We start from the raw sequence: 27,374 nt of genomic DNA on the forward strand, positions 1-27,374 counted from the left end.
AGTATTGATCTTCTGATGGTGTGTGGTCACTTTTCATCAGGCAGGTTCATGCTTTGATCCATGTTGTGCAAAGGATTGGACACTTGGAGAATTACAGTCTGCTCTTTGCTTGATCTCTGACACTTTCACTTGCTCTTTAAATTCTCAAGCCTCATGATTATATTCCAGGATTGAATGAAAATATTAGAGATTTTCAGTGTGATTGGACACATCGTGATATACATAAATACGCACTACTTGCCACGCTAAGGCATTAATACTGCAGCTACTGTACATTCACGCGTTGTGTAATACAGTGTGCATGTCTGACTGGTGTCAAATAAACGGTTACTGTCTCTTTAAGAGTCTTCGGAGAGCACTCGGGCATTTCCGTCGATATCCAGCCGGTGGTGTCACTCAACAACCGTAGAGACTTCAAATCACTCTTAACATACCTCCCACTACTTAATAGGGTAGGTTTGAAATTACTATTGCATACTCGAGCGTGGCATTGTCCTTGTGAGGGTTGAACGGGGAGTTTGTGTACATTTCTCCACACACCGAGTGCTCTCGGTGCAGAGTCCGACGGAGCTTGTAGTTGACGCTCGCTAAATTTAGCCAGCTAACACTGAAGCTAATGTTACGAGCTAGCGTCGTTTGTTCCGCAAGAAAGCGTCGCAGGCTAGTCCCATGCTCTTGTCAAGTCTGCATATGTGTAATGCGTGTATCTACACACATGCTGCGTGTGTATTTCCTACGGGACACGGAGGACGCGCTCTGTTTGGTGCCCGGTTTTCGCCTTTGTTTACAAATGTAGCGTTAGCATTGTCTGCATGCTGTAGCTGGCTTTTCTTGTTGGTGAGCAGACAATAGCAATATTAATAAAAAAAAAGCTAAGTTGCAAAATGAAGCAAATTAAAACAGCTGTTCTGTGCGTTTAAAAGTCGTTCTTGGAGCTGTAAACAGTGTCTTGCTTGACTTGATTTGTCACTACAAGAGCACATGCTCGAGGACCATCTCTGTTTTCCCACCTTGCCAAAGCTCACCTGTGCTTTAAACAGTATGTCAGGGTTCCCACGGGTGCTTGAATTCCTTGAAAATGCTTGAATTTCAATTCAGTGTTTTCAAGGTTGTGAAAATGCTTGAATTTTTTTGTGAAGTGCTTGAAAATGCTTGAAATTTGTGTGATGTCTATTTGTCACTGTTATTGCGCTATGGTAGTTACACAATACACCGCTCACAAGCTGAGAATACAAGCCAATTCACAATTAGTTAAAAATCAAAACAGTCAGTCTACCACCATATGAAATAATGCTAATTAGACCCATATTATTATGCCATACAGTGGCACCGCTGCGCTTCCCATGACCATCATGGCAAACACAACTAGTAGGCTACCTATATAAAGGTGCTGGAAAATGGAAAAACTGGTGCTTGAAGGTGCTTGAAAAGTGCTTGAATTTGTTCATGAAAAAGGTGTGGGAACCCTGTTAACAATACACTCAGTTCAATTCATTTGAGTCAGATTTATTATTAAAATTTGTATAGTAGTAAGTAAGTATCTGTTATTTAGATACTGTCTGAACTTGTGGTGTCTCTTCTCAGTCTTCTTTTGGAGAAAAACTGCAAGAGGAATTGTTCAGCCGCTCTACTAATGGTCAGCCATGGATGACGATGACAGCCAGGATGAGCTGATCAACCGCAATACGTCCCACAGCAAAGGGAAAAGGGCTGCGTTGTGGGCCATCTCAGGTTTGTTCAGTGTGATGAGTTGAACCGAAGAAGAAAGTCCCAGAATACAACCACACACACACACACACAAAGGGCTCATAGACATGTTATTGTGGTGAGATGGTGGAGTGATGTGCAGTCACTTAGTGGCACCCTGGGAGCAGTCAGGGGTTCGGTACCTTGCTCAAGGACACCTCGGCAGAGTAAATTCTTCTATCTGCGTTCATATCAAAAATGATCTAAAAGCTCTTAAAACCTCATGCATGTTGTGTGTATTTTCACATTGTTTTTCCCGTTAGATGACTCAGACGATGTTGATGAGGAGTCTGAGGAGGGAGAATCTGACAGTGGTGAGGAAGAAGAGGAGGGTCACCTAGAGGGAGAGGATGAGGAGGAAGAGGAGGATGGTAAGCGTTACTGAAAATGCAGTTCATATTGTTTGTTCAAAGATGGTGGTCTGCTTTTAGATCATCATATAATTATTCTTTGTTCAAAGAGGGGAAATAAGCTTATGCAATACTTACTGCTACTTTGCGTTATGTTGCAATATCCTTTATGAATAAATTTCCATAGTACTGTATATACACAACAGATTTCTACCCATGTTTATCAGATGAGGAAGAGGAGGAAGATGCTAAGGCTGAGGATGAAGCTTTTGGAGGAACCTCTGCTGACCTTGCAGGGATGAGCTCGGATGACGACGCAGACAAGTGCCCCATCTGCCTTAACTCATTCAACAGCCAGCCTGTTGCAACACCAGAGAGCTGTGAGCACTACTTCTGTCTTGACTGCATCCTTGAATGGACCAAGGTGGGTTTGACTTAAGAGTTGCTGTCACTTACTAGGTTAAAGAGCACCTCATTTCCTTTGATTATCAGTATATAGTCAGCATTTCAAAAGCATTTAGGGGGGGGAAACTGAATTGCTCATGTGTGTTTTTGTTTTCCACCACTTAGAATGCAAACTCGTGTCCTGTAGACCGCATTGCCTTCAACAGCATATACCTAAGGAAATGTTTCGGAGGCAAAGTGAAGAAAATTGTGAGTGTGTTCAGTCTTCTCAAGCATAACTTCTGATACCTTTATTATTCTTTATGCATTTATATTGTGTGCATTTACTGCTTGTGTGTGATTTTGGTGATGATTGCTTCATTCAGATCACAGTGCAAAAGCCTGTGAAGGAAGGCCAAGAGGAAAGAGTTGATTTGGACCTGGAGCAGACAAACTGTGAAGTGTGTGGGGGCAGTGACCGTGAGGACCGCCTCTTGCTCTGCGATGGCTGTGATGCTGGGTGAGATTGATATCATTGTACTAAATAACCCTTTCTTAGTACGTTCATTTTTGTCACAGCCTTAAAACCTGTTGTCAGACTTCTAATCGTTAGAGAAATTTGTTGTTGTTTGTTGTTCCATAGGTATCACATGGAGTGTCTCACACCACCTCTTGACTCTGTTCCTGTAGAGGAATGGTTCTGCCCTGAGTGTGAAGCCAACAACCGAAACTCAAGTAATCCTTTAATTTATTTTGACTACTAATTATATAATAACTACTAATTTCATATTTGCTCAAACAATATTTTGGACCTGCTAGTCATTTACATACAGTAAGAAAACTAAATTTGAATATTTGAACTTAACACTATTTTATATATTTCAGTCAACTGAATGTATTTATTTTGTGATTTTCTTTGTGGAACTGCTCTGATTGAAGACATCAGAACAAAGAAGGGAAAAAAGTGTTAAACAAACCAGAATATGTTATATTTTAAATTCTCCAGAGTACCAACTTTTGCTTTGCAAACTATTGGCATTCTCTCAATCAGATTCATGAGGTTGTCACCTGGAACAGTTTCAATTTCCAGGTGTGCCTTGTCAAGTTAATCTGTGCCTTCTTAATGTGTTTGAGGCCATCATTGACTGGTAGTGTATGTAACTCACTTATAACAAAAAAACAAATTCATGTAAAAATAATAGATTTAACTATAGCTTCAAGTGGCCATGCTTCATAACTCATCTTTTCTCAAGTCGGTAATTAAAATGTTTTTGACTCAGGGGGTTCAGCTGAAGAACTTAGTGATACGGAAAGCCTACCTTCCACTGCTCATGCTGCCACCAGTCGCTCCCAGTCCCATGGTGCTGGTCCTACCAGAGCTATCGCCCGGACTCAGCAGAGCGAGAGGGTTCGAGCTAATGTCAACCGACATCGCATCACACAGGCACGCACGTCACAGGTTTGGCATGAGGCGTGATGCTTCGGTCTTGGCTTATTTTCTAACTCACATGCACATGTCCGAGGCTGGATTTTACAGTAATGTCGTGATGGTGAATGTTTTGTTGTGTAGATTAGATTTACTAATGACACTCAGAGTTGATTAAGTTGTGTATTTGGGTAATTAAACAGTTTTAGTGCTGTTGACAGCTGAAATTATAGAATGTGTTTTTGTTATTTTTTGACGTATTTGATTGTTGCTTAGCAACAGTGCATGTGTTTGGGAGTTGTGTTTAGGAAACAATGATTTGTGAAAGCGAGCCTGTGGAGTAATGCAGACTTTTTCTTACTAGCTGGCTCCAACATATATGATTCAGTCCACTTGGCTTGATGATACTATTAATGCTGTAGTGGCCGGGCTCAACACGTCTGTGTATATCAGGGACTTCACACCTCGTGCCCCATCTAGCCACAGGCGCAAGACTGGTAAGTAAGCACCCACATACAAATTACACAACAATTTTCAGATTGGGTTAGCATAATCTCGAGCACATGTAGTAGACGGAAAAAAAAGAAATAGTGCTGTGTTTTGGTGGGGAATAACTTTTTAATAATTGATTGAACAGGAAAACGCAGAAAGGTCAAAAGAAAGAAGACGTCTTCTTCACTGGGTAAAAATGGTAAAGGCGCTAGTACAGGAGTCAGGAAGAGGAGACGGAGAGTGAGGAGGACCAAATCCAGAAAAAGGCTGGTGAGTGTGTTCTCAACATCCGTCTTAAGATTGAAGTGATTCCTGTAAATCATTTCTTTTGTTGTCATGAGATGCTTCTCTGTTTAGAATAACTTCATTTTCCCATTTTCCCACTAGATGTTGAAAAAGACAGTGACTCCTCGCAGCCGTATTGCTAATAATCTTGGAATTGTGAAGGACAAGAAGGGCTCTTCACTTCCTACAGTCTACCGGCCATCGGAGCACACGCTAAGTGGCATGCGGGCTGACATAGGCGCTGCATCCCTGTCTATCTATGGAGATCCATTTGACCTGGATCCATTTGTGGATCGGTAAGAAGTCTTGTTCATATTGTATGACTGACACGCATATGATTTTACAGACTTAAAATATTAATTGATGTTTCTAATATTGTATGATAGTATATTGAGAATGTGTGTGTATATATAGCATATAGTGTTAATTATCAAGCAAATCATGCCTTACGATATTGATTTGACCAGTGAGGAAGAAGAGCAGGATGCCCGCGTTACATCACTGTTTGAGGCCAAGAGACGAGGGATCTCTCGCTCTGCTCTTCGCTCTCACCAGCCTGTAGCTCGACCAGTCACTGCAAGCCTTTCCAGGTAACATCCTCTTTTATGTAGGGTGAGATATTCGCTTATAACTGTGAGATGTCATAGCCTTTGTGATCAAGTCAGTATCTTGCTTGATGAATACTAAGAAATGTGGTTGATCTAATTCAAGTTTTCTTTGCTATCCCAGGAGGGGTATGGATGTCTCCCAATCAGGGGGTGTTATGGAGACAGCTCCTGTGCCTGACTTGCTGGGCAGCATCTTATCGGGACAGAGCATGCTCTTGATGGACAGCTCTGATGTCGTTATTAATCGAGACGGTTCCCTTAAAGCTGCAAAGCCTCGTAAGTGTGTGGCAGTGTGTGATTAGAGATCTTAGCCCACTTTTTGGTTGGGAGAGTCTGACAGAGAACCAAAGATCTGACCTCACCTTCCCTCTCATAAACATAATTGATATGATCTATTGAAACAGAGCTGTCTACACTACAAGCCCAGCTACAACTTCAAATCAACCTCAGTCTGAAATATATGTCCAGTTGTTGAATATCAAACTTTAAACTGTTTTTCCTTACTCATTCTCAGCTGAATGTGACTGACTGGATTTGTTGGTGTCACCATTTCCTGTTTTTCCTGAGCACTGGTGTTTTACTTAGAGCAGTGTACAATGTGTAAGTCAGGGTAATCTGCAGAGCAAAGCAAAGGAAGCTAAATAACCTAATTATTCTACTCGTTATATGTGTTAATGACTTGTACATTTTTTGTTTCAGTGATGCCGTCTGCATTAAAGCCAGATTGCAGCCAAAGCAGTAGCTCCGGAGATCCCAGCACCCAGATAAGCTCAGTGATGTCACCCGACCTAGGCGATAGGTCTCCCCACTACAACGGAGACCTACCAGGATCCTCACATAGCTCCACAAACAGATCTTTCTCCCAGAGCTCTTCTCGCTTACCCACCCACATGCCCTCCTTAGCCAGCCACGTCCAACCATCTCCCCATTCTGATTTACCATCACGAAGTCCTCTGAATTTACAACCACCTGGTCCAATCAGACGCCCCACCCACAATCCTGGTCACCAGGAAACCAATGGAGTTATAGCCCCTAGCCCCTCCACATCCACCCACTCCACTCTAGCCTCCAGGTCCAAGAGCAAGGGAATAACCCCATCACACTCCCAATCTAAAAAGGCACCTACAAAGCCCATGTGGGTTGATGTGTCAGTGCTTCCTAGGATACCAAAAATAAAAAGAGAGAGCAGTAGTATCTCAAAAGATGGCAGTAGTAGAAGCAGTGGTAGCAGGGGAAATAGCAGTAATAGTAATGGTTACAGCATGCCAGAAACAGGCGTGAACAGCCTTGCTGGGGACAAGGGAAGGCAGCAAAGTGCAGACCAGCAAAAGGGCAGAGCTGATAGTCAGGCCCAGAGGCAGAGGCCTGGTGGATCAGGCTCTACATCAACCTTCTCCAACTCATTCTCTTCTTCTTCTTCTTCTTCCTCCTACACTGGCTCTCCTGCCAGCCAGTCACGTTATTCCTCGTCCTCCTCGTCTTCATCGTCAGTGAGCTTCCGCATTAATGCCAGTGGGAACGCCTGGCATTCAAGGCGACTGAGTGTCGCATCATCTTCAGCTAGTGGAGGCAGCATGCAGGAGCCCTGGAGAGAAAAGGAAGATGAAGCAAGAAAGAGACAGCTGCACAGGGATAAACAGATGCTCCTGGCATCACGTTCGCTGGTCAATAGGGAACAAGACAATAACATCTATGATCCCTTTAATCCCACTCTGTCAGACTCGGGCAGCTCAGGCGATGAAGCTGAGAGCCGAAGCCAGGATAGCCGCTCTCAACAAGCCGCACATGAGGCGAAAGCTCCTAGTTTAGGAAACAAGGAGTGTTTAGTGCAAAGCAAGCAGGACCTGGTTCATGTAAAGGCTGAAACACAAGAGATTGCGATCTCAGAGGAAGAACCAAGGAGAGCTAGTGCTCAGGAAACCATATCACAGGAGGTCAGATGTTCAGAGGTCAAGGTTGAAAAAGAATCAAGACCAGTAGACACAAAGACTGAGAAACGAACAGCATTATTTAACATTAAGAAAGAGAACATTAAGAAAGAGCCAGGGTTAGATGATGCAGGGGAAGCTGAAAGGTTTGGTGACTGTTTGAATTCAGAAACAATAGACACCACGGCACCTGTTCATTACAGTTTGGACCTTGTAAAGAGAGAGACTATAGAAGAAGATAGTGTTGGGACTCCCAACCGTGCTCCCCCTAATTGTAAAAATGATTCATCAGCATCCAGCTCTGCTCCCACCAAGAAGAAACTAAAGACAGAAACTAAATCAGATTCCAAATCCTCTTCCAAGTCCCCTTCAATGGATCTGGACCATAAGAAGAAAACCCTCCAAGTTTCAAAGGAGCAACGCTCTAGCAGTCTAGAGACAGACAGAGACAAGAAGGGAGACCATCACACTTCTAGCCAGAGAGACCGACAGAAAGAAAAGGGTAAGGACACAGAAAGAAGTTCCAGGCGGTCAAGGTCCAGAGAGAGGAGGAGGGCACCCTCAACCTCAGAAAACTCTCAGTCCAGTTCCCCGGGCAGGACTTGCGGAAAGAGACAACGGGCAGGATCCAAAGACAGGAGGAGGTCAAGGTAAATTTAATGTAGTTTGTACAGTATTCCTGGTATCAACTATTTAATAAACATCTGTTTGTCGTAAAACAAGATGTTTTCTTTAAATCAGAGTTTTTTGTCGTTACTTATTTCAGATCTGGTTCCAGCTCCAGCAGCAGAGAGCATTCACGGAGGAAGAAGCATAAACAAAGGAGCAAGGAGAGAAATGATGGCAGAGAAAGAGACTGTGAGAGAAGACGGGTATCAAAGGACAAGAGACATGGTCAGTCTCGTTCAAAATCTCGTTCAAAATCACGTTCTAGGTCCAGATCCAGATCGAAAGACCATAAACGTGGTAGATCTTCCTCAAAATCACGGTCTAGATCCAGGGAAAGGAGGAAAGAGAACACACGGCCGCAACAATCGTCTCTCCCCTCCAGAGACAAGGGGGAGTCGCGGCCAAAAGACAAAAGGAGATGCAGGTCTAGATCCAGCTCAAGAGAAAGAAGAAAAGAAGGCTCATCCTCCAAGAGTTTGCAAAAATCTTCAGGCTCCTCTGTTTCCTCATCTAAAGATACACAAAATCTGCAGGCCAAGAAAAAAGAGAAGGATACCACTGGAAGCTCCCTCAAAGTGGAAAACATAATTAAACAGGAGACGCCATCCTGTAGCACCACCTCTAAAGTTAAAAGGGAAGACCTCAGGACAGAAAGCCATGCTGCAACAGCAGAAATGGTGAAAGAGGTGAAGGTAGGGAAAGAAATTAAGAAAGAAAAACAACCGTATCTTGATATGTTTGAGGATTCTCCTATTACTAAACCAATTAAGAAAGAAGAGACTGACATCTATGATTTCATGGCAGTCCAAGGCATAGATAAGGGAAATGAAGAAGACCCCATCAAGACTGAGACTTTTGAAATCCCCATTATTAAATCTGAGCCAAGTTCCCCAGAAGTATGCCACTCACCCCCTGTCACCTCATTTTCTACACCAACCACTCCTGTTACAGTAGGCAGCCTCCAGGATACAGTCTCTCACCCAGTGTTAACAGCCTCTGCCGAACAAGCAAACACCATTGGGTCAACTGTCTCTGTCAAGCAGGAAGTTCAGCTACCCTCAGACTCAGATGATGACTTCAATGTCGATACAATGCTGGACAACCTAGACTATGTGAAGTCTGAGCACACAGAGGGAAGCGCTGCATCTGTCAAACAAGAAAAGGAGGTAGAGGAAGAGAAGAATGAAGGAGGGCAGGTAGCGGCTGTAGTGGGAGCAAAATCCAAGACTCAAGTGAAGAGGGTTACCTGGAATATTCAGGAACCTGAGGGGCCTCAACCAGAGAAATCAGCAAGCAGTAAGTGTTGCTGCTAGATTGCTCTCCATGATGTCAGTAGAACTTCAATAAGTCATTGCCAATGAGTTTAAAAAAAAAATATTCTAGATCAACTTTCACACATAATCACTACACATATAACGTTTTCATATCTGGATTTCAGCTAAATGTTTGCTTCATTCACAGAACTGGCACTCTATAAATTGAGACTGAAGCAGGAAGGAGCACGTAGACCATCTTCAACAGTCCAGACAGCCAGTCAGGTAGGACAGAGTTGACATTATATTTCTGGCATCAGTTACATTTAGGAATATGTCAAGTGTGTAATTTGATAAAACACCAGAAGGTGGCAGTGTTTATCTAGAAGAATCTTCTGAATAAAATTATGTGGTCGAAACAAAACTGATACTGAGGCAATTTCAGACTAAATGAAAGTGAAAGTCATACTGTGAAACTCCAAACTGTTGTTGTTTTCACATCACTTATTCCCAAGGAAGTCCTTTATATATGTTTATGTAAATATATAAGTCTATATAAGATACATATTAGTCCTAATTACATTTGTTATTTATGTATTTATTTATCCTCATGTAATGTTTTAATCTTTTTAGTGTTTAATCTTTCTTGACTTTTCACAGGACATCACTGGAGCTGCCAGTGACCCCTCCAAGAAAGGTGCTGTTGGTCTGCTCAGTAGCTCCTCTAGACCTGATGGTGCACACCCTGAGGGGTCATCAACCACTGGACAAGGAGAGGCAGAGGATGGGGATTTGTCAAGGAAAGACAAGGTGGGTCTAACTTTTCGATGTTATATATGAATGAATATCGCAAGTAGTCACATACCATCTTTGGTTTTGAATAAATATTCTAACTCTACTACTTTGAGGATATTTGCAGGAACCATATTATGACATTTGTGTTTTCCTCCTGCTAACAGTACTTGAAGAAGCTGCACATGCAAGAGAGAGCTATAGAAGAGGTGAAACTTGCCATCAAGCCTTTCTACCAGAGGAGAGACATCAACAAGGATGAATACAAAGAGATTCTACGCAAAGCCGTTGAGAAGGTGCGTTAAAAAGTTTACATCGATACTGAAAAAAAAATTGTCACTGGGCAACAACTTCAATCCTTAATAGCGTCTGACAATAAGTTTTTACATGAGAATCACATGTAATTATCTTGTGTTCCTGGTCGTCAGGTGTGCCACAGCAAGAGCGGAGAGATCAACCCAGTGAAGGTGGGCAATCTGGTCAAGGCTTATGTGGACAAATACAAACATGCTAGGAAACACAGGAAAGGAGAGGGCTCGGAGAAGCCACAGGAAGTTCAGACTGAGGGCATGAGAATCTCTGACAGCCCATGAGGAGGTGTGAGTTTCCGGCAAGGACAGTCACTCCCATTACAAATACTTGGTACTTAGTATAACAGTGTGTTTTTATTTGTGTCCTACCACTGGGCGTGAACTCTCTGACATTGCGGTTAACGAAGGTTTTCTTACACCTTCAAGATGGAACATTTTCTCTAATGTTGAGCTTTTTACCTTGACTGAATTTCGAGGATCTTTTTTTTTTTGATCACTTGAATAACACGCATTGGTGTCTTGTGCTTGGACCGTCACTGCCAAGAACCAGTGTTTTTGTGTAGTACAGCTCAGAAACTTAATGGGCGACCTTGAGGTTGTGCCTTAAAGAGGCAGATCTCAAAAGACCCTTTCATGGAACGATAAATCAGGTAGCTTTTCACCACAGGCATATCACTGGGAGGATGCAGCGTGGGCTTTTGAGTTTTCTATGGCTTTTTTTGTTTTGTGGGAGGGAGGGGTTATTTATCAGTGACAAAACTAATTTTGTTGGTTAAGAAGTGGTTATACAAGTATGCAGAGTATGCATATTTAAGATGTTTGTCACGTTAAGGAAAGGGGCTGTTATGCAATTTTTGTAGAAGATTTATCAATAGAGTAATTAAGCAATTTTAGATTTGGTTGTAAATAATATAGATTTGTTATATCCATATGTTCCTTTCATCTGTGTTGCCTGTTGTGAATGACATAACGGTTCTAGTTTGTAGAGTTGATTGGTTTCCGTTTTGTATTTGTAAGTCTCTGTTATGTCTTCCACACCTCTAATATTCATGTCTAATTGACTAAATCTAGTCCAGTGTGTACCACAGGTGAGTTCTGGCTCAGTAGTTTGAATTGAATAACAAATAACAGTCTCTTCTCTTTAGGCACACTTGTGTTTTCATGTTCTCAGCACTATCCGTTTTTCAATCAGTGTCTGAAATGTAGAAAACCAGATTTTAGAGAACCAGGGAATATTTTGTTTTTGTGCCAAACGAGTATAAATAATACTAATAAAAAAGAAATGCACAATTTCTCTGAATAAGTGAGATTTAATTTGTTTCTGGGCATTCTGTTTTTATGGCCTTACAATATAGTAAATAATAAAGATAAAAGATTTTATTTAGGAGTGAAAAGGATTAGAACACAGACTTCATGCCTCAAAGTTTCAACCTGCATTATCTTGCAAAAATGTTTATGTGTAGATTTTGTTCCAGCCTTGTGTTCTCATGTCCACAAACATTCTTTTTGTATTTCATGTTTATTAATAAGTATTATGCTCATTTTATTGGCATAATTTTATGGTTTTGGATAAATTTGTAGTCGTTTACTGGAAATTTTATGGAACATCTCATAAAATGCAGCATTTCCAAGGTAGGTATGTGGAAGTAAGCATATGCCTTTAGTTGGGAACATTAACAGAATCTGTTAATCTGTTAATGTTAACTTTAAGATGTCTACAGACAACACTGTTGTCTTTAGCCCAAACCTGACTCTTGATGATATTCCTTACCGCTCTGCATTACTTTCTTTAACCGAAATGTTAGAAACTGATTCAGATTGTTCACCATTTTGTTGTCACTACTAGTCCCGTTTGCCTACTGTGAAGACCGATGAGCTGGATGGTTGGTCTTGCCTTGTACTTTTGTCACATATAAAGCCAAGGTTTAGGAGTGGAAGAATCAAATAAAAAAACAGGTGCTTATGTTTATCTGAATGTATTTGTATTTGTTTTCTGCATTTACTTGATCAAACAGGCCAGGTGTTTCCAAGAGGGAACACAAATGTAGTATTTGGTCATAGTTTAAGGATTTGGATCTTTAAGAGGTAATATCTGAATATAAACTATGAGAATCACATTGATGGCCATTTTTATGTTTTCTTCTGCTTATAATCACTTTGTATGTCTTGGTTCTACATTTTAAACTGAGTCAGACTGAAAAAAGCCTCTTTGTAATAATTTGTGTTTTCTTTTCAGGGACAATGTTTTAATTAAAAAAAACAAGATCTTTGTCTTCATTTATTCTGGGTTATCATGGACAAACTTTTTCTTGGATACCTCCTAGAATATGTGAGTCATACTTTGGTTCACAGCGTCAATAAATGAATCAGACCTTATTCAACTTTAAACCGTTTATTTGGAATTCAAACAATGCTTTATAAAAGTGCAAGATGACCAGCAAATCACAAAAAGGTTAACAAATTCAGAAGTGCAAAAACAATTCACCATAGATGAGTATATATGTTGCCTTCACAGGCTGTATGACACGTAATAAATATGGGATCAAAGGGCTTCACATAGAATGGATTTGCTGTCATGTAAGGCATCATTTGGTTAGTGCATACATTTATCAGCTGAAAAACTTTTCATTACAAGAAAATGTAACAGTAAAAAAAATGTATGTATGTATGTTCCTAACACAAGGTCATTGTCTTTAAGTTAAGTAACAGTCCAATAGTGGAGGAGTCCATTTCTACTTAGGTAGTGATAAAAATGTCAGTTTTTGCCTATAGTTTCTATTAATCTGAACACAAAGTGAAGAGGAGATGATGTTGCAGTTGATCAGTAATGGAACATTATGCAATAATTCATTTCTATTCTTCCACTATGACACATTCAACATGTCTGTGCTTTAGCAAAGCTTCAGGGTGTGGTGCATCATGTGGTCCCAGTTGTTGAAATAGTCCCAAAAAGGGCAAGTGCAAGGTAAGATTTCAGATTACTTCTCAATAAAGCTCAGCAGCCAGTGCTGAGTCTAGCTCAGCTGTCGGCAGACTAAAGACAGAGCTAATGAGATCATAGAGGCTGTTGTGCGAGATCTGTAGGCTGACATTGGCACTGTGAAGAGACGAAGCCCCCTCCATTTGGGCCATCTCGTGAAAGTGTCGACAGATCAGAGGGACCACCTACATGGGCAAAGGGGAAAAGACATTTTTACAGCACTTAAAACATGCAGTAAAGGGAGCTGAACTCAAATACTGCTTGTTTATTTGGGGCTCAAGAAAATTAAGAAAATTACCTTGACTACGATAAGTTTCTTCTCCAAAGCTTTTCCATCAGGAAACTTCTCTCCAAAGCACATATTGATGGTGTACTCCGGAGAACCCCCATTGTTCTCTTTAAACTGTTTTAGCTCTAAACACAGATACAAGTGATACCGTTTATTTCATGTACAAACTGGCTTTAAATAAAATGTAATGGTAAAAATGGTCTACTGGCAACGTTGTTCACATAAATGAGCAAGAAATCCACACCTACCATGCACATATTTCTCAAAGCTAAGGAGCTCCACCATGGTGTTCTGGGGAAGTTTTCTTGGATCTGGGTGAGCCACACTGGGGTCGCTGGTGCTTGCGAACACATGGCACCTGTCCTGCCTCGAGGCATAGATACCAGTGTCCCGTACTTCAAGGAGTAGACCTCTCTGGATGCTGTTAAGGATGCGGTTGGTGAAATCAATCTGGTGAAAAGAAGGTTGTGATTAGAAAGGCTTTGTCAGTTTATTATAAATAAATTTAAAGGAGAACTCTAAGTATAATATTTAGCTTTTCAGTGGTGAATGAGTCTAGCAGTTAGTTAAGTGCTGTAATAAACTGTTTTTAAATTAATTTATTTTGTTTCCTGTGAATTTATTTCTTGAAGGACTTCTGACAACCTCCAGAAAGCTGAGTGATTCCAGGTAGAGAGATCCACAGGAAGGTAAGTGGTTACTCAACAATCAAACATGAAATTTGTTCTTATATGCCATCAACTTGCAGATAGAATTAGCCTGTGCATTGCCCCTCCTTAAATAAACATGAGGTGTTGATTCTCAAAAACACAAAAGCTGGTCTCTGATAATCAAAGTTCTTGTGAAGGAGCAAACTCCAACCTTTTTACAGCTATCTTTTAATCTATTTTTAGACACCATGTGGATTTCCTGGCACGCGTCACACTTAAATACACCCTTTCGACAAATACCTGCGCTATGCTGTTTTTTTTATGACAGGAGCTAGTCATAAATGTCTTCACAGAATTGCCAGGAAAGTAAGATAAACTGATAACGGTTATGGTGTTATTTATTTTTTACTTTGTTTTTGTGGTCACTAAAATGTCGCACAAAATGTAACCATGTACCTGTTTGTGGTCCAGTAGATCCTCAGTGGAGGGGAAGCAGAGATGATGGCTATTGAGCTCAGGGACCTCGTAGCGGTAGTGGAGCTGCAGACGGTTTGTTGACAACCTGGTGTTAAGCATTTCTCTTTTCCTGTAGTGGATGGAGATCTCCAGATCGTATATGGTGGGCTGCAGAGGTGAACTGAGGACTTGTGCTGGATTTACTGTAAAAAACAAAACAAATAAAAATAACATATTAAACATCAAGTCTTTACATATAATTTCATCTATTTCAATTCAACAAAGGGATTTAGTCTTCTTTTAGGTTGAACGTACCGTCGCAGTAAACTGGCTGCTCTGGAAGCAGCTGTGGGGGAATCTCGGATGCTACAGGATAGCTTTCCAGGATGGCTGTGTTTTGTGGATCATAGTTGTCTGCCCACAGTTGCTCCCCTTTTAAAGGCATTAAAAAGCTGATTAAACTACATTTATTTTTCTTTATATACCATTTAAAAACAAAACAGGCACAGGCGGTTATGATGTCAGGGTGCGGTTAGTATAAACCTGTACAAATTAGACAGTATTTTTAGTACCTGCTGGATTGGTTCCCAGATCCAATGCCATGAGATTGTTAAGCAGATTGTGCTGTTTGGTAGAAAAAGGCAGAATGTTATCGAAGAGCACTAAAAGGGAAGCAAACCTCACAAAGAAAATGTTAATTTAAGTGAAAGTGAAGTGAAAGTTCCTGCTGCACCTCAGTTCCTGGGGGGATGTACTCTGTGGGCGAGTTGTAGATATCTGGAATCATGTTGGTATCTTCTTGTTTTGCCTGACTTTCATAGTTGTCTGCAGATAAAGAAAACATACCAACTCTTATCTGCATTCAAACTCTTATTGATTCCATGGTGGAATAGTTGGATTAATTGACTGTCGCCTTACACTCAGTGTTGACAATCTCGTAGATTTTATGAGGGTCGTCTGAATTCTTGGAATTATCCTTTATCATCTTGAAGCGCACAGAGAGGTTATTCAGAGCGCATCGGAAGTTGGTTTTCCACCTGGCCTTGTCATTGGGGAACTCGTTTATTTTACCACTTGCTACTGCCCATGCCTGTCAAACATACAAAGAGACATTAAAACAAAAATAAACAACAATATTAACAATTACAAGACTGTTTACACCTGTTATTTAAAGAACAATGCAACCCATGTGGGATTTCTTTGCCGTCTTCTCAAACTGAATGGTAATTCAATAAAGTGAATTATGATGATATACACAAATTATGATGAAAATGTTAAAAAAAAGTATTAATTACATACCTTTTACATAATTACATTAATTACTAACGCTTTTAAGTTACATACCTCGTGTTCAAACAACATGACTTGTATAGCTGAATATAAGTAATTCAACTTACATAGCAGACAATTATTACATGTTCTTGCAGTTACTTTAATTCTTTTCTTCAGGAAAAGTTTGACTGCACACTTACTTTCACTTTTATTCACACTGTGGTATTGCTTAATGTGAGTCTATTTTGATTGAAAGAAAGCAGAAGTATCGCCACCGGGGTTGGTATGCTATAATTGCCCCTGGTAACACCTGTCATACATCAGCGCTCTGACAGTAATGAAATAAAGGAATCCCTAATGAAGCAGCTACCTCAAGGAGTGTCTGCCGCACAATATTAGACCTAAATGTTTTCCCTCCACCCTTAATAATAGTACATTATGACAACAACTGTGCCAGGCTTCAACACTGTATCTAATCAGATAACACTATTACTCCAGTGATAAATAATAGAGACCCTTGAACCCACCCTGAATATTTTACTGTCCTCTTCATTGCAGTCCTTTCTGGAGTTGTGCTTCCAGGGGACTCTGAACCTGTTTTGGTCCACATAGCACAGGCCCGTGTACTGGCCCGTCTCCACCTGCTCTATAAGCCAGCTGGCAAACTGAGGCTTGGGAGGGCTGAAAAGAAAACGTGACAGATCAGTGTTTGTTTTTTAATGAAACATCCTAAACTAGAGCACAGAGAGAGAATAGAGACAAGCAACTTAACCACACACACACACACACACACACAGTCTTACTTACACAGCCAAATGTTTTTCAGTTCTTATACAGACATTCAAAAAGAAAACACCCATGCAGCAAAAACAAGCAAGCTTTACAAGGAAGTAACTCTTTCACAACATGCAATCCGCTCTCAACAAAGAAAAGCAAAGACACATAATGATAATCTCTTAAACAGGGAAGGGAGAGCAGGAGATGAGGATCTGTTTCTTCCTACCTTTGCATTGCGCAGCAGAGGAGTTACTCTCAAGAAAAGCTTTTTTCTGAGTCCTCGAAGGACCTCGGCTGCATTTATGCAGAGCAAGCTAGTGACATCATGTGGGGTTGTTATGTCTCCTCCCAACTACAGCTTCCTCCTGTATGGCATTTCCGATCAATGGGGGAGTGTTTGAATCACGGAGATAAGCGAGACTTTCGTCATCGCGCAGAGGATTTTACACTCCAAGGGCTGTTTACGCAACACTTCCAGACTGGAGGAAGTTTCTCCCTCAGACAGAAACCGAAAAATCTAAAGTGGTTTGTTGATTGATCCAAGTATAATAAACAATGGCCTGGTAAATGATCCCACAAAGGCTAAATACCTGAGTTTTCCCACATGGTTCCCAAAGTGGGGGTCGCGAGGCAGCAAGAGGGGTGGGGTCGCAAGATAATTTTCAGAAATTAAATAAAAATTTAAAAGTTTAAGAAATACCATATTTTAGCCATAGATGTAACAACACAAAAATAGTTACATTTTAAATAAAAGGCTTTAGATTTCCTTTGCCCCTTCCGACCCCTGATGTGATGACGACACATTAACGACATTAGCCAAGGTATAATATATAATATATATAATTGTTGATTGTTACATTATGACATGTAACAATCATCTGACATCTGGCGATAGTGGGGGTCGCAAATCACTGGTACTGTTGTTTTGGGTGAAAAGTTTGGGAACCCCTGCCTTCATTGATCTACAACTAAATCCAGTTTCTTTTCTCAAATGAATGGACAATCACAACACAAACAGCAGTGAACAAGCAATGAACTCACATACAAAAGCAGTGAGTGGTTGGGCATGTGTTCATGATGGGGCTAAGGATTTAAAATGGGTCATAAATGGGGTTTAAATGTTATCAGTTGTGGCGTAACAAGTAAAACTGCTCCATGACCTTTGTTGGCAACCAGATGCATGGAATGCAAAGCACATAAAAAAACATTCATTCATTTTCAATTCAACTCATGTTAAAATGACAAGACATTTAGGGTATTGTTCCTTAGTACAAGTATTTATTTAGCATCAGGACACCAAAATATCACATGTACATGGACCTCTTCTGTTCAGCAAATCACAGTCTGCAAGCAGTTAGCCACAAGCAACTTCCAAAAGACAGTGCCTAACTTCGAGTTTACACAAAGTTATATAATATGTGTGCCTATCTCATTGGTCCAAAAACTGTTGGGGAGCGGCCCTGGTTTAAACTTGGCTCTCCCTTGTTGGTGCACAGGCTGGTCCCAGCCTCTTGGCACTCAGCTGCTCCAATCGTCTTCAGCCAGCTTCCTAAAGAGGAGGAAAACCTAAACTCCCCCTTCGATGTTCAGTTGTACCTAGTCAGAGATCTGAGACATCTATCTTACAGTATGCCTCACATGACTAACTGCATACTGAACCTTTAAGGGGGTTTGACTTTTTGACCCTGACGGTATCTTGTCCCTCTGTTTTCAACCGGCTAATAATCAGAGTAGCCCTCTGTTCTACAGATCCTGTTTCAATCAACTGATGGAGGTGGTCTTCTGCTCTATGGATCTATAGAAACCAAGGTGATAAGTTGGCAACACAACTTACAGGTCACACAATACAAATATAAAATATTTTATTCTAACAGTGTTATGGTGAACCACCATGTTGTAAATGTCTCAAAGATTTTTAGGCTAACCCCTAATATGTTATCATACCATAATAACATATAATGGCTGGCCAACAACTCAGCCATATCCTGAACAGTTAATACAAACTGTTACTACATCAAACCGGAGATACGGAGTTCCACAGATGCACGCTGAGGGAATATTAAGTTCTGTCTTTACAATTCCACATGAAATGTACAGTATGTACAGTATTTGTTTCTTGTCTTTCTTTTGTCTTTTGCTGCTGTGATGCAAGAAGTTCACATGACAAATGTCAAATGCATTTAGCTGATGGGCTTTTAGGGAGATAGTCCTCACTCAAATAGTTTCCCATGAAAGCACCCTGTTCCAGTGAATTGGAGCAGTGAATCCACCAGTATCGTAGTTTATAATAATTGTGCAGAGTATATAAGTGTTTAAGGGGACTTTTGGAGGCAGAGTCCTGCAGGTGTGTGGTTGTGTCATGTGTTTGAATGAGACAGTATTATTTATAGTTGTGGGGATGCCCTTGTGTCATGACATACGTTGTAGTCTGTATCACTGAAACAAACTCAGTTTGCTCCAAGCAAGGCTTTACTTCCTCTTTCCACCATCACCGTTGCCTAACTTCACTGCACAGGAAAGCACAAGTGTAAAATATTTCTTCTCCCCGCTTGTCTTCTTATCCAACTTTGTATCCATGTTACAAAAGGTCAAAGGCACAGTGTTATGCTTGCATACTAAATGTCACTGAGCCTACTTCTCCATACCTTTTCCGGAGAAGGAGATCTGGAGATCTGCTTTCTATTTCCTTGCGTTGTGCTGCAGACCACAGACTTAATACAGATGAACTGAATCATCACAATGCTTGTGCAGTAGTCTCGCATTGTTTGAGAAATATAGGTCGTAGGGCCTATAGTACATTCCAGCATGCATGTGTCGGTAATAGGGAAGCGATACATGTTTTAATGGAGCACTTCTCTTTTCCTGCACACTTGAAATACTGCTCAGTCCTCAAAGACGGCCCCTGCAGAAAACACAGGCTCCATCACAGCCATTGAGGAAGGATGTCTGGTTATTGAAATGCCACATGGAAGGCTCATATCCTATTTCACACTTCTATTCACAATACAAAGGCAATATCAGCAGTTTGCCTGGTATGGTAATGGAATATTTTGTGTTTACGTATATACATATGTGCCACCAAAAAATCAATTGTTCTGGCTCAGAGCACATTTTCTTATCTCCTAGCATGACCTGCAAATAATACATTACAGAGATAATAGGCCTTGAGCTATGCCTGCACAAACACAGGCATGAATATGAGTCTTTGGATGACAGAACTGTGTTAAACAAGCACAATTACAGTTTAACCTTTCATGTTTTTAAATGGGGCTTTCCTTATAGAAATTATTGCAAGATTCCAGATTCTCGTCCTCAGTCCCTCTTTTTTTCTGACACTCAAACACAGAAAGATGCACAAAGACTTTATTGTCCTTATCTAACTCTCACCATGTGTTGCATAAGAAGCACTGCAACTTGAGTTTCAGCTCGTGTAAAAGAACCTGTTATTGTTCTCATAAACAGCCACACCCTTACCTATGATTAAGACTTTGGCAGGCTTCAGCTTGTTTGTGGGTATTTGTTAACTTGTTACTGTAATATCTGCTGTTGAGTCATAGCAATTAAATCTTTATCCACTTCCGTTGTATTCTATATATATATACACAGCATTATTCTCCTTTTTTTTTAGATATAGTGTTTACATTTGAAGTATGAATCCATACATCAGTATACACATACAATCATGTTTGTGCACTATTCCAGATACTTCACGCCTCTTTATGGGTTTTAAAGACTGTCCATAATTCATTGTTGAATGAAAAAAATTGTTGAAAAACATTTTCCTTTTGTGCTTTTCGATGTGTGTTTTCGGTTGTTGTCTGGTTAAAGGTCCCATGATCTATGATTGTACCTGAAAAAGGTTTTTTTCAGTCCATGATGATAATAATGTCTCTAAGTGTGAACATGTGACTAGTTGTTTGTGATATTATAAATTGATATCTGGTCATAGACAATTGATATATCAGGAAATGTATCTTTCTCTTTGTGTACTGCAGGTCCTAACAAATATTCCAAATAAAAAATGAAGACATTTCTTTGATACAGTCAGAGAATTGCTACAAGAATTGTGGCATAGAAGGATGGTTGTGGGTTGATATTTTTTCGTGATAATTGCTACACAAAAACACAACAGCGGCGTGCAGTTTGTTCTATGAGACTTATTATTCATTAGCTCAGTTATTATAGTACATGTAATGACAATAAAACTGATTTGGAGGTAGCATTGGGGAAGATGCCATTTCAGGATACACAGTATTCATCATTATTATGATGAATGGACTAGTTTTTCCATTATGAGGTTTGCACTTCTATTTGCTTCAGCGCCCTCTGCTGTTGAGAAAGAAGAGAAAAACCAGGCAGAACTGAAGTGAAAGGGGAAAATCAAAGAAGGTGAAAGTGGGGATTGCCACACAAGGCAGAAACTTTTTAAAGCATAAAAAGGCACACAAGCCAATGTAATTAGGCAACAATACTGTACAGTTCAATTATTTTACACAGAGAACACACACACACAGGAAAATACTTTTGCAGCAGGTAATATGAATAAAGAAAAAGATGATAATGAATGAAGGTCTTTTATTCAAGAGAATGATGTGTCTTCGTCAGAAATGAGTAAGTATGATATAATAAAGTGTCATACTGAGTTTGAACACAAGTGGTTTGAAAGTGTCTTGCCAAAGCCAAAGGCGAAGAATGTATACATATTAAACAAAAGTTTGCCCTGAATTACATGCTGCATATAGAAGTAAAAAATCTAGAGCTGATATTCTTCCTCTGGCCATTGATGTGGGTGGATTTAAAATATTCAGATGAAAAACAGATGGTGTGAGCTGTGTGATCTGGGATAAGTGGAAAGTCCCCTTTTCTTTTGTATTGTACTATAATGCTTTAAGAGTGTCAAGTTTCCATGAAATGGATTGACAAAACACTGAAATATTTAAGTTTACAGATGATCAAAAATGTGAACGTTGTTTCATTTTGATATATTAAAATGTTTTAACTTTGAAAATGAACTTTTTTCTTTTTAATCAGTGATTTAGGCATTTTGTTGTAGCAAGTGGAGGTCTAAAGATCTGTGGGAAAGAAATGTGGAAAGTTTTTGTATTTGTATACAATACAATTTGTATTTGAATGTGTTGTCTCTTGGACGTAGTTCAGAGCAATCTCACACAGCCCAGATGAAGAGATGTTAAACCACTAACTGCCAGGGAATCCCCCATCTTCCCTGAAACACACACAGCAGAACAAAGTGGAGTTTCGGGATGTAGTTGCAATTGTTTTTCCACCAGAGGCCGCAAGTGTTTCATTTTTATTGGGCGATGGTCTGCGTTTCTACACAGACTGTCTGACAAACAGATGTTGCTGGTAAGTGAGACTTTTCCACAAACAAAACGTATGCCAGAGATCTTTTTAACAACCCTGAAAGAGACTACGTGTGACTGAAACAACAACAACAAAAATGTTGGGAAAGGCAAAAATAGAGGATAACAATGCTGTTGGGTGATAACTGTCCAGTCCGATGTGGTGCTGAAATTCTGCATCTGCACTCTGAGCTGGGTTTTACTGGACAACGTGATCCATGAGTTAAAAACAACTACCAGCGTATGAAACCAAAGAATGCATTCATAGTGGAGTTAAAGAGACTTCCCAGACTTTTGAATTTTCAGAAGTCATAATCTGTCATGCAAACTGGATCCTGCGGAGCTCTGAGTTGAGAGGTAACTCTGGACGCCTTGCGTGTCATAAACATGATGTTTGCTTTTAAATGAATCGCGTCCCTGCGCTTGCTTTATAATTGCCAATTATTGTGCTCAGAGACACGCTTGCAATTTATTTTTCTCTGTAAAGCTGTAGCCTGGATACAGGAGAGAGCGTCCTTGGTATTTGTGATTGTAAAGAGCTGGAGGAGAAAGATGGCCAAGGGGGGAAGACTGATAATTTGAAGACTTGCCAGGGGTACATTGTCAAATTCAAAAGGCATTTCAAAGAACCAAACCATTCACTTTTTTTTATTCTCTCTCCTTTTTTTCCTCTTCTTTCGCTGTCTTTTTTTCTCCTTTCTTTCTTTTCGCACGGTTGCAGGCCGTTTGAATCGACCAATGGGCCTTCAAGTTAGAGACATTGGAATGTAAATGAGCCCAGCGCGTGCTCCCGGCGCAGTGAAAGCTCGGGATTGTTTATTGAGCTCCCGGAGCCACGCGCCTGGCCCGGGGGAGTCGGCGTGCAGAAGAATCACACAGCGGGGGCGGGGCCTCGCGACGAAGCGTGCGTCTCCAAAAAGGGGTGGGTGGGGTGTGTGTTGGGGCGCGTGTTGAAAAAGAGGAGTGCTGCCAAAGTTTGGGTCAGATCGGCTCGTGGAGTAAGCAGTCAAGAGAGACTTGGACTAGAGTTAGCCACACGGTCCCCCACGCGAAAGACACGAGAGCTGTACACTGCCAAACCCTTTCCGCTCTTCTTGTCCCACTGTTAGAGGCTGCGCTCGCCCCTCTGCATCCATCACTTCAGACGAACTGTCAGCGAGATGGAAACTACGACCATCACCACCACGCAGACTGCATTCACCTTTGGACTTACTGAAAGACGCGCCAGCCTCAGCCTGCACGCTCCGGCGCAGGACTGCACTGTCCCAACCGTGCTCCCCAACACCACCAGCGCTGCCGGCTTCCAAAGCAAAACCAAGGTGCTGAAGAGACAGCGCTCCAGTTCGCCGGAGCTTCTGCGCTGCAAGCGGCGACTGAGCTTCAACGGTCTCGGCTATTCCATCCCTCAGCAGCAGCCAGTGGCCGTGGCCCGGCGGAACGAAAGAGAGAGGAACCGGGTCAAACAAGTCAACATGGGTTTCCAGACGCTGCGTCAACATGTGCCCAACGGCGCCGCCAACAAGAAGATGAGCAAAGTTGAGACCCTGAGGTCTGCGGTGGAGTACATCAGGGCTTTACAGCAACTTCTGGACGAACATGATGCCGTGTCAGCTGCTTTCCAGTGCGGGTTGCCATCCCCGACTCTTTCCAACAGCTACTCCGCCGACCCGGAGTCACCTCACTCCACCTATTCATCAGATGAAGGTGGTTATGAGCCTCTGAGCTCTGAGGAGCAGGAGCTGTTGGACTTTACAACCTGGTTCGACAGGTATTGAGGCTGGACAGCATCCAAACCACACAGCGGCTGTGCGTAAAAAAAAGCGGCTGAAATGCGCTGACAAAGACTTGATAAAGGCATCAGATCAGTCTTGCCCTCCGTGCTGGGAAGTGATCTGTTGCCTCCCTCCCTCACCCGGGCTGCTTCTGCAGGAGCAAAGCAATAGTGAGAAAGAGAAAGAGAGAGAGAGAGTGTGTGTGTGAGAGAGAGGGAGCCTCTTGTTGCATAGAGCATGAAGACCCTGAAGTCCCCCACAAGGAGGAGGGAGTTGTACTCGGTGTCACGTTGACGCGTGGAAGTAAAGAACTGTTGATGTTATGTTTGAATAAGTGCAATTAATACGTGACACAGCAGGCTCTGCAGACACGGTGCTGCAGCTCCAGAGGACTTGTTTGATGAGTGTTTCATCAGAGCAGGACTGCCTTCCTCAGCTGCCACGTCTGTTGGAAAAGGCACAACACAACAAAGATGACGCGTCAACAGACAGACAGTTTCCGTGATGTACATGCCCCCCACCCCCCACCACAATTTCATAACAAAATTGTATAATACAACAAATTGTTTTAACATGAAGACATATTTTTGTACATTGAGTCAAACAAACAATGTTCTTGAACAAACAACAGTCACTGCCACTTTTCCTGACAGTGTTTTGAGAGCCAGCTGTCAGTGAGGCAGTGAGATGGCATGTATGAGTTGTGTGTGACTGGACAGCAATATCAAGGCTACTACCTGTGACAGATTGTAGTTGTTTTGTTATTTTTCAAATAGGTGGTTATAAGGAGACATTTATTAATGTATGCACTTGTTCTCCGTTTCCCGTAGCCTATACATGTAAATATTCGATTTTAACAGATATATTTTGTGTAAAACAAGTTTTATAAATAAAGATGAATATATTTATATTATATGCTTTTGTAGTGGGTTTGGGTTCTTCAGCTGATGTTGCACACATTTATGAGAGAGAGAGAGAGAGAGAGAGAGAGAGAGAGAGAGAGGTGTGTGTATGTTGGTGCCGGTAATTGAGCAAACTAGGGAGCTTCTCTTCTATTCAAAGCCGCTACGTGACCTTTTCCCGACATGGTTGGGCACACGGGGGAAAATTGCGCAGCTGGGTGAGCACTCAATAACCATTATAGACGCGCACCTTCCACAGCGCTTTGTCTGCATTCATGACGGGGAGATTAATATTACGTTTCATGCATTGCATTGTTTCTTTTGCATACTCTGCCTTTACCCAATAGCCCAGAGGGCCTGCAGCGGAGGGAGAGAGGGAGGGGTGCAATTCACTCCACTCAAAGGGTATAGACACTTTGAAATACGGCCTGGGGAAAGTCAGCAAGACAATGAGGCGGGTCAAAATTCTTATTGCCCGATTGAGATCAATCTAAATAAAACCTGGGGTTGTAGACTAGTTGTATCCCCAACTGTGTTTTTCATGGCGCACACAGCCCAATCAAAAAGCCCATCTCCATCGAAATGGGGAGTGCAACACCACATTGTGAGCACCATTGTGTGCGCCTATGCGCCTCATTATGCCAATTATGGACGATCCTCTATTGTAATTAAACACTGATGCCAAATTCAGCGAGGCAGAACGAGAAATAACGAGTTTTAATTTCACCTGGTGCTCTCTGTGGGAGTGGAAAATTAGGAACAAGAGAGACTGATTGAAGCTGGTCTTATAGTATTTTAGAATAAATCCAAACAAACTGTGTAAGCCTACATTCATCCAATACAAAAAAAAGATATGATGGTGGGTCAAAACAGTATAACTTCTGGACTATCTTACCAAAATGTAACAAACTTAAAGATGTTTGGGTTGTTTTCATCTTGCACCTGAAAAGTGTGCCACACGCATATGCACTCTCCATCTCGCTCTCTACTCTCTATCTTACACACACACACACACACACACACACACACACACACACTGCAGCCTGCAGGTGTAAGCCACGTGCCTGTACTGGGTGACAAATGCTCTGGCGCTCCCATTGGTTAATGGCTCGCGTATGTGAGCCATGTCGGTGAAGGGAGTGACAAAATCAAACAAGTGATAAATGACATTAATTACGCTCTGCTTTATAACCTCCTACGTCAGCAGGACTCAAAAAGACAAATCAATGTTGGGCGCAAAATACCCCGCTGCTCCATTATTGTACGGTTGAAATGGTGCTTCTGATGTCCTTCAGTGTCAGGCAGAGGCCAGGGCACCAAGTGAAAATAAGCGCTTGTCTCTTGTCCTCTAAGATGGATATGCAATTTTCTCCTCAGCGATATAGAGAGGAGCAGGGGCGAAAATAGATTTATTCATGTCACTTTGTTCGTGGGTCAATTTCACTTTGACAATACATAAGGGCGATGTAAATTTCAGCGTAATCCAATGGTGAATAATCAATCACATGCAGCTCATTTATGCACGCGTTTTCGTGCGCAAAGCCGTGATGTATGCGTAAACCATGGAAACACCAAATGAGCACATACCTAGACTATATTACAGGGCTAAACTGGCCAAGAGTGGGGTGGTGAGAGGTCATCTTTTGCTCCGAAGTAGTCAGCAGAGTGCCTGGTGGGTTTTTAGACTTTTTTTGCATATGAAGGAGGGCCCCCCTTTTTTCAGCCTGTGCGTAAATTGCTTATTGCTGAACTAGTTTGGGTACGAACCGTCGTTGCTTTAATGTTTTGACCCCATCGGCAAAGAAACGTTTGTCAGTATATGCCCCACCACATGAATCATTTCAGACGTTGACAATATTTACATGATAACAGTCTAACTGTCACTAATAACACAACCATTTTTTTTCTTTTATTACTTTTCACTTCCATCAAAGTGTCATTCAAGATATGTAAACATATATTATAAAAAACAACAACATACACTTATTTCAGAATCAAAATATAGGTGGCCCAGCTGCCCTAAACTGTAGGATCACCAAATGCTGAATATTTTGTTTATCCTCCAGTTGTTCTAATGTAGTGTCAAAATGACTTCTCAGATACACGAATGCAAAGCCAAACAGCAGTTCTCTTCATCAGGTGCTAATAAGCTCGATGATGATCCTAACAACATATGTTAAGAAGATTAAAAAAAAGTAGCATTTTACTGTGTTAAAATGAAAGCAAATAAAAATATGTCGTGAAAATGGCTGCAGGAAAGTTGCTGGTTGCATCAAGAGTCAGTGCTTCATTCAATCACAGCTCAGAGTCACATCAGCCTGCAGAGCAACAGGTGCATCAAAGACTGTAAAGATTCAGCTGCTGAGTTTATAACATAGGGAAAGTACAATCACACCTGTCCACCTATTTTTTAATAATTCCCCATTATCACAAATCAAGCCATTTCAAGACATTTTATCTCATTTTAACAGAGTCAATATAAAACTCTGCACTCCATAACATATGACGTTTGGTGGATACAACAACTCATTTGAGCTAACACGGGACATACACAACAGAATTGCTCCAATAAAACAGCTTCAGCTGATAAAAAAAACACATTTAAACCACCAGTTGCTCTGTGGAACACTGATCAGAGTTACAGCCGTGAAGATGCAAATATGATAAACACA

The 27,374-nt window shown here is 41.2% G+C and overlaps 3 protein-coding genes across 4 annotated transcripts; 2 read left to right on the plus strand and 1 right to left on the minus strand.

Annotated features, from left to right (window-relative positions):
- The first annotated feature begins 364 nt into the window (after positions 1 to 364).
- phrf1 (PHD and ring finger domains 1) lies at positions 365 to 11,394 on the plus strand. Of its 2 annotated transcripts, none has more exons than XM_010732725.3 (19): positions 365 to 452; positions 1,585 to 1,731; positions 2,010 to 2,117; positions 2,324 to 2,520; positions 2,667 to 2,750; positions 2,867 to 3,000; positions 3,124 to 3,215; positions 3,761 to 3,939; positions 4,271 to 4,403; positions 4,544 to 4,668; positions 4,786 to 4,979; positions 5,151 to 5,273; positions 5,413 to 5,567; positions 5,991 to 7,869; positions 7,986 to 9,184; positions 9,350 to 9,426; positions 9,802 to 9,951; positions 10,101 to 10,229; positions 10,362 to 11,394. In XM_010732725.3, the coding sequence occupies exons 2-19, from the start codon at positions 1,644 to 1,646 to the stop codon at positions 10,524 to 10,526; spliced, it is 5,211 nt and encodes a 1,736-aa protein (XP_010731027.3). In that variant the 5' UTR covers positions 365 to 452; positions 1,585 to 1,643; the 3' UTR covers positions 10,527 to 11,394. The 2 variants fall into 2 exon arrangements, with proteins under 2 accessions (XP_010731027.3, XP_027128460.1); XM_027272659.1 differs by having other exon boundaries at positions 7,998 to 9,184.
- A 1,228-nt stretch (positions 11,395 to 12,622) lies between these two features.
- Positions 12,623 to 16,949, minus strand: irf7 (interferon regulatory factor 7). Its single transcript, NM_001303350.1, is given in 10 exon segments — positions 12,623 to 13,409; positions 13,523 to 13,638; positions 13,762 to 13,963; positions 14,620 to 14,822; positions 14,935 to 15,051; positions 15,192 to 15,243; positions 15,353 to 15,444; positions 15,538 to 15,709; positions 16,419 to 16,572; positions 16,895 to 16,949. Coding segments are annotated over 10 exon segments (1,296 nt in total). The 5' UTR covers positions 16,903 to 16,949; the 3' UTR covers positions 12,623 to 13,229.
- A 4,803-nt stretch (positions 16,950 to 21,752) lies between these two features.
- ascl1b (achaete-scute family bHLH transcription factor 1b) lies at positions 21,753 to 24,621 on the plus strand. The gene has a single exon (XM_019258322.2). It carries the CDS (start codon positions 23,189 to 23,191, stop codon positions 23,801 to 23,803), a length of 615 nt encoding a protein of 204 aa, XP_019113867.1. The 5' UTR covers positions 21,753 to 23,188; the 3' UTR covers positions 23,804 to 24,621.
- The last annotated feature ends 2,753 nt before the right edge of the window (positions 24,622 to 27,374 follow it).

Source organism: Larimichthys crocea, chromosome XXI (genome assembly GCF_000972845.2).
Source record: "Larimichthys crocea isolate SSNF chromosome XXI, L_crocea_2.0, whole genome shotgun sequence".
NCBI lineage: Eukaryota > Metazoa > Chordata > Actinopteri > Sciaenidae > Larimichthys > Larimichthys crocea.

Bases quoted from the DNA above. Each gene is read 5' to 3' on its own strand.
- ascl1b (XM_019258322.2), top strand. From the start codon at position 23,189: ATGGAAACTACGACCATCACCACCACGCAGACTGCATTCACCTTTGGA.
- phrf1 (XM_010732725.3), top strand. From the start codon at position 1,644: ATGGATGACGATGACAGCCAGGATGAGCTGATCAACCGCAATACGTCC. The intron at 2,751-2,866 runs GTGAGTGTGTTC...TGCTTCATTCAG, and splicing joins GAGGCAAAGTGAAGAAAATT to ATCACAGTGCAAAAGCCTGT. The intron at 4,980-5,150 runs GTAAGAAGTCTT...TGATTTGACCAG, and splicing joins CTGGATCCATTTGTGGATCG to TGAGGAAGAAGAGCAGGATG.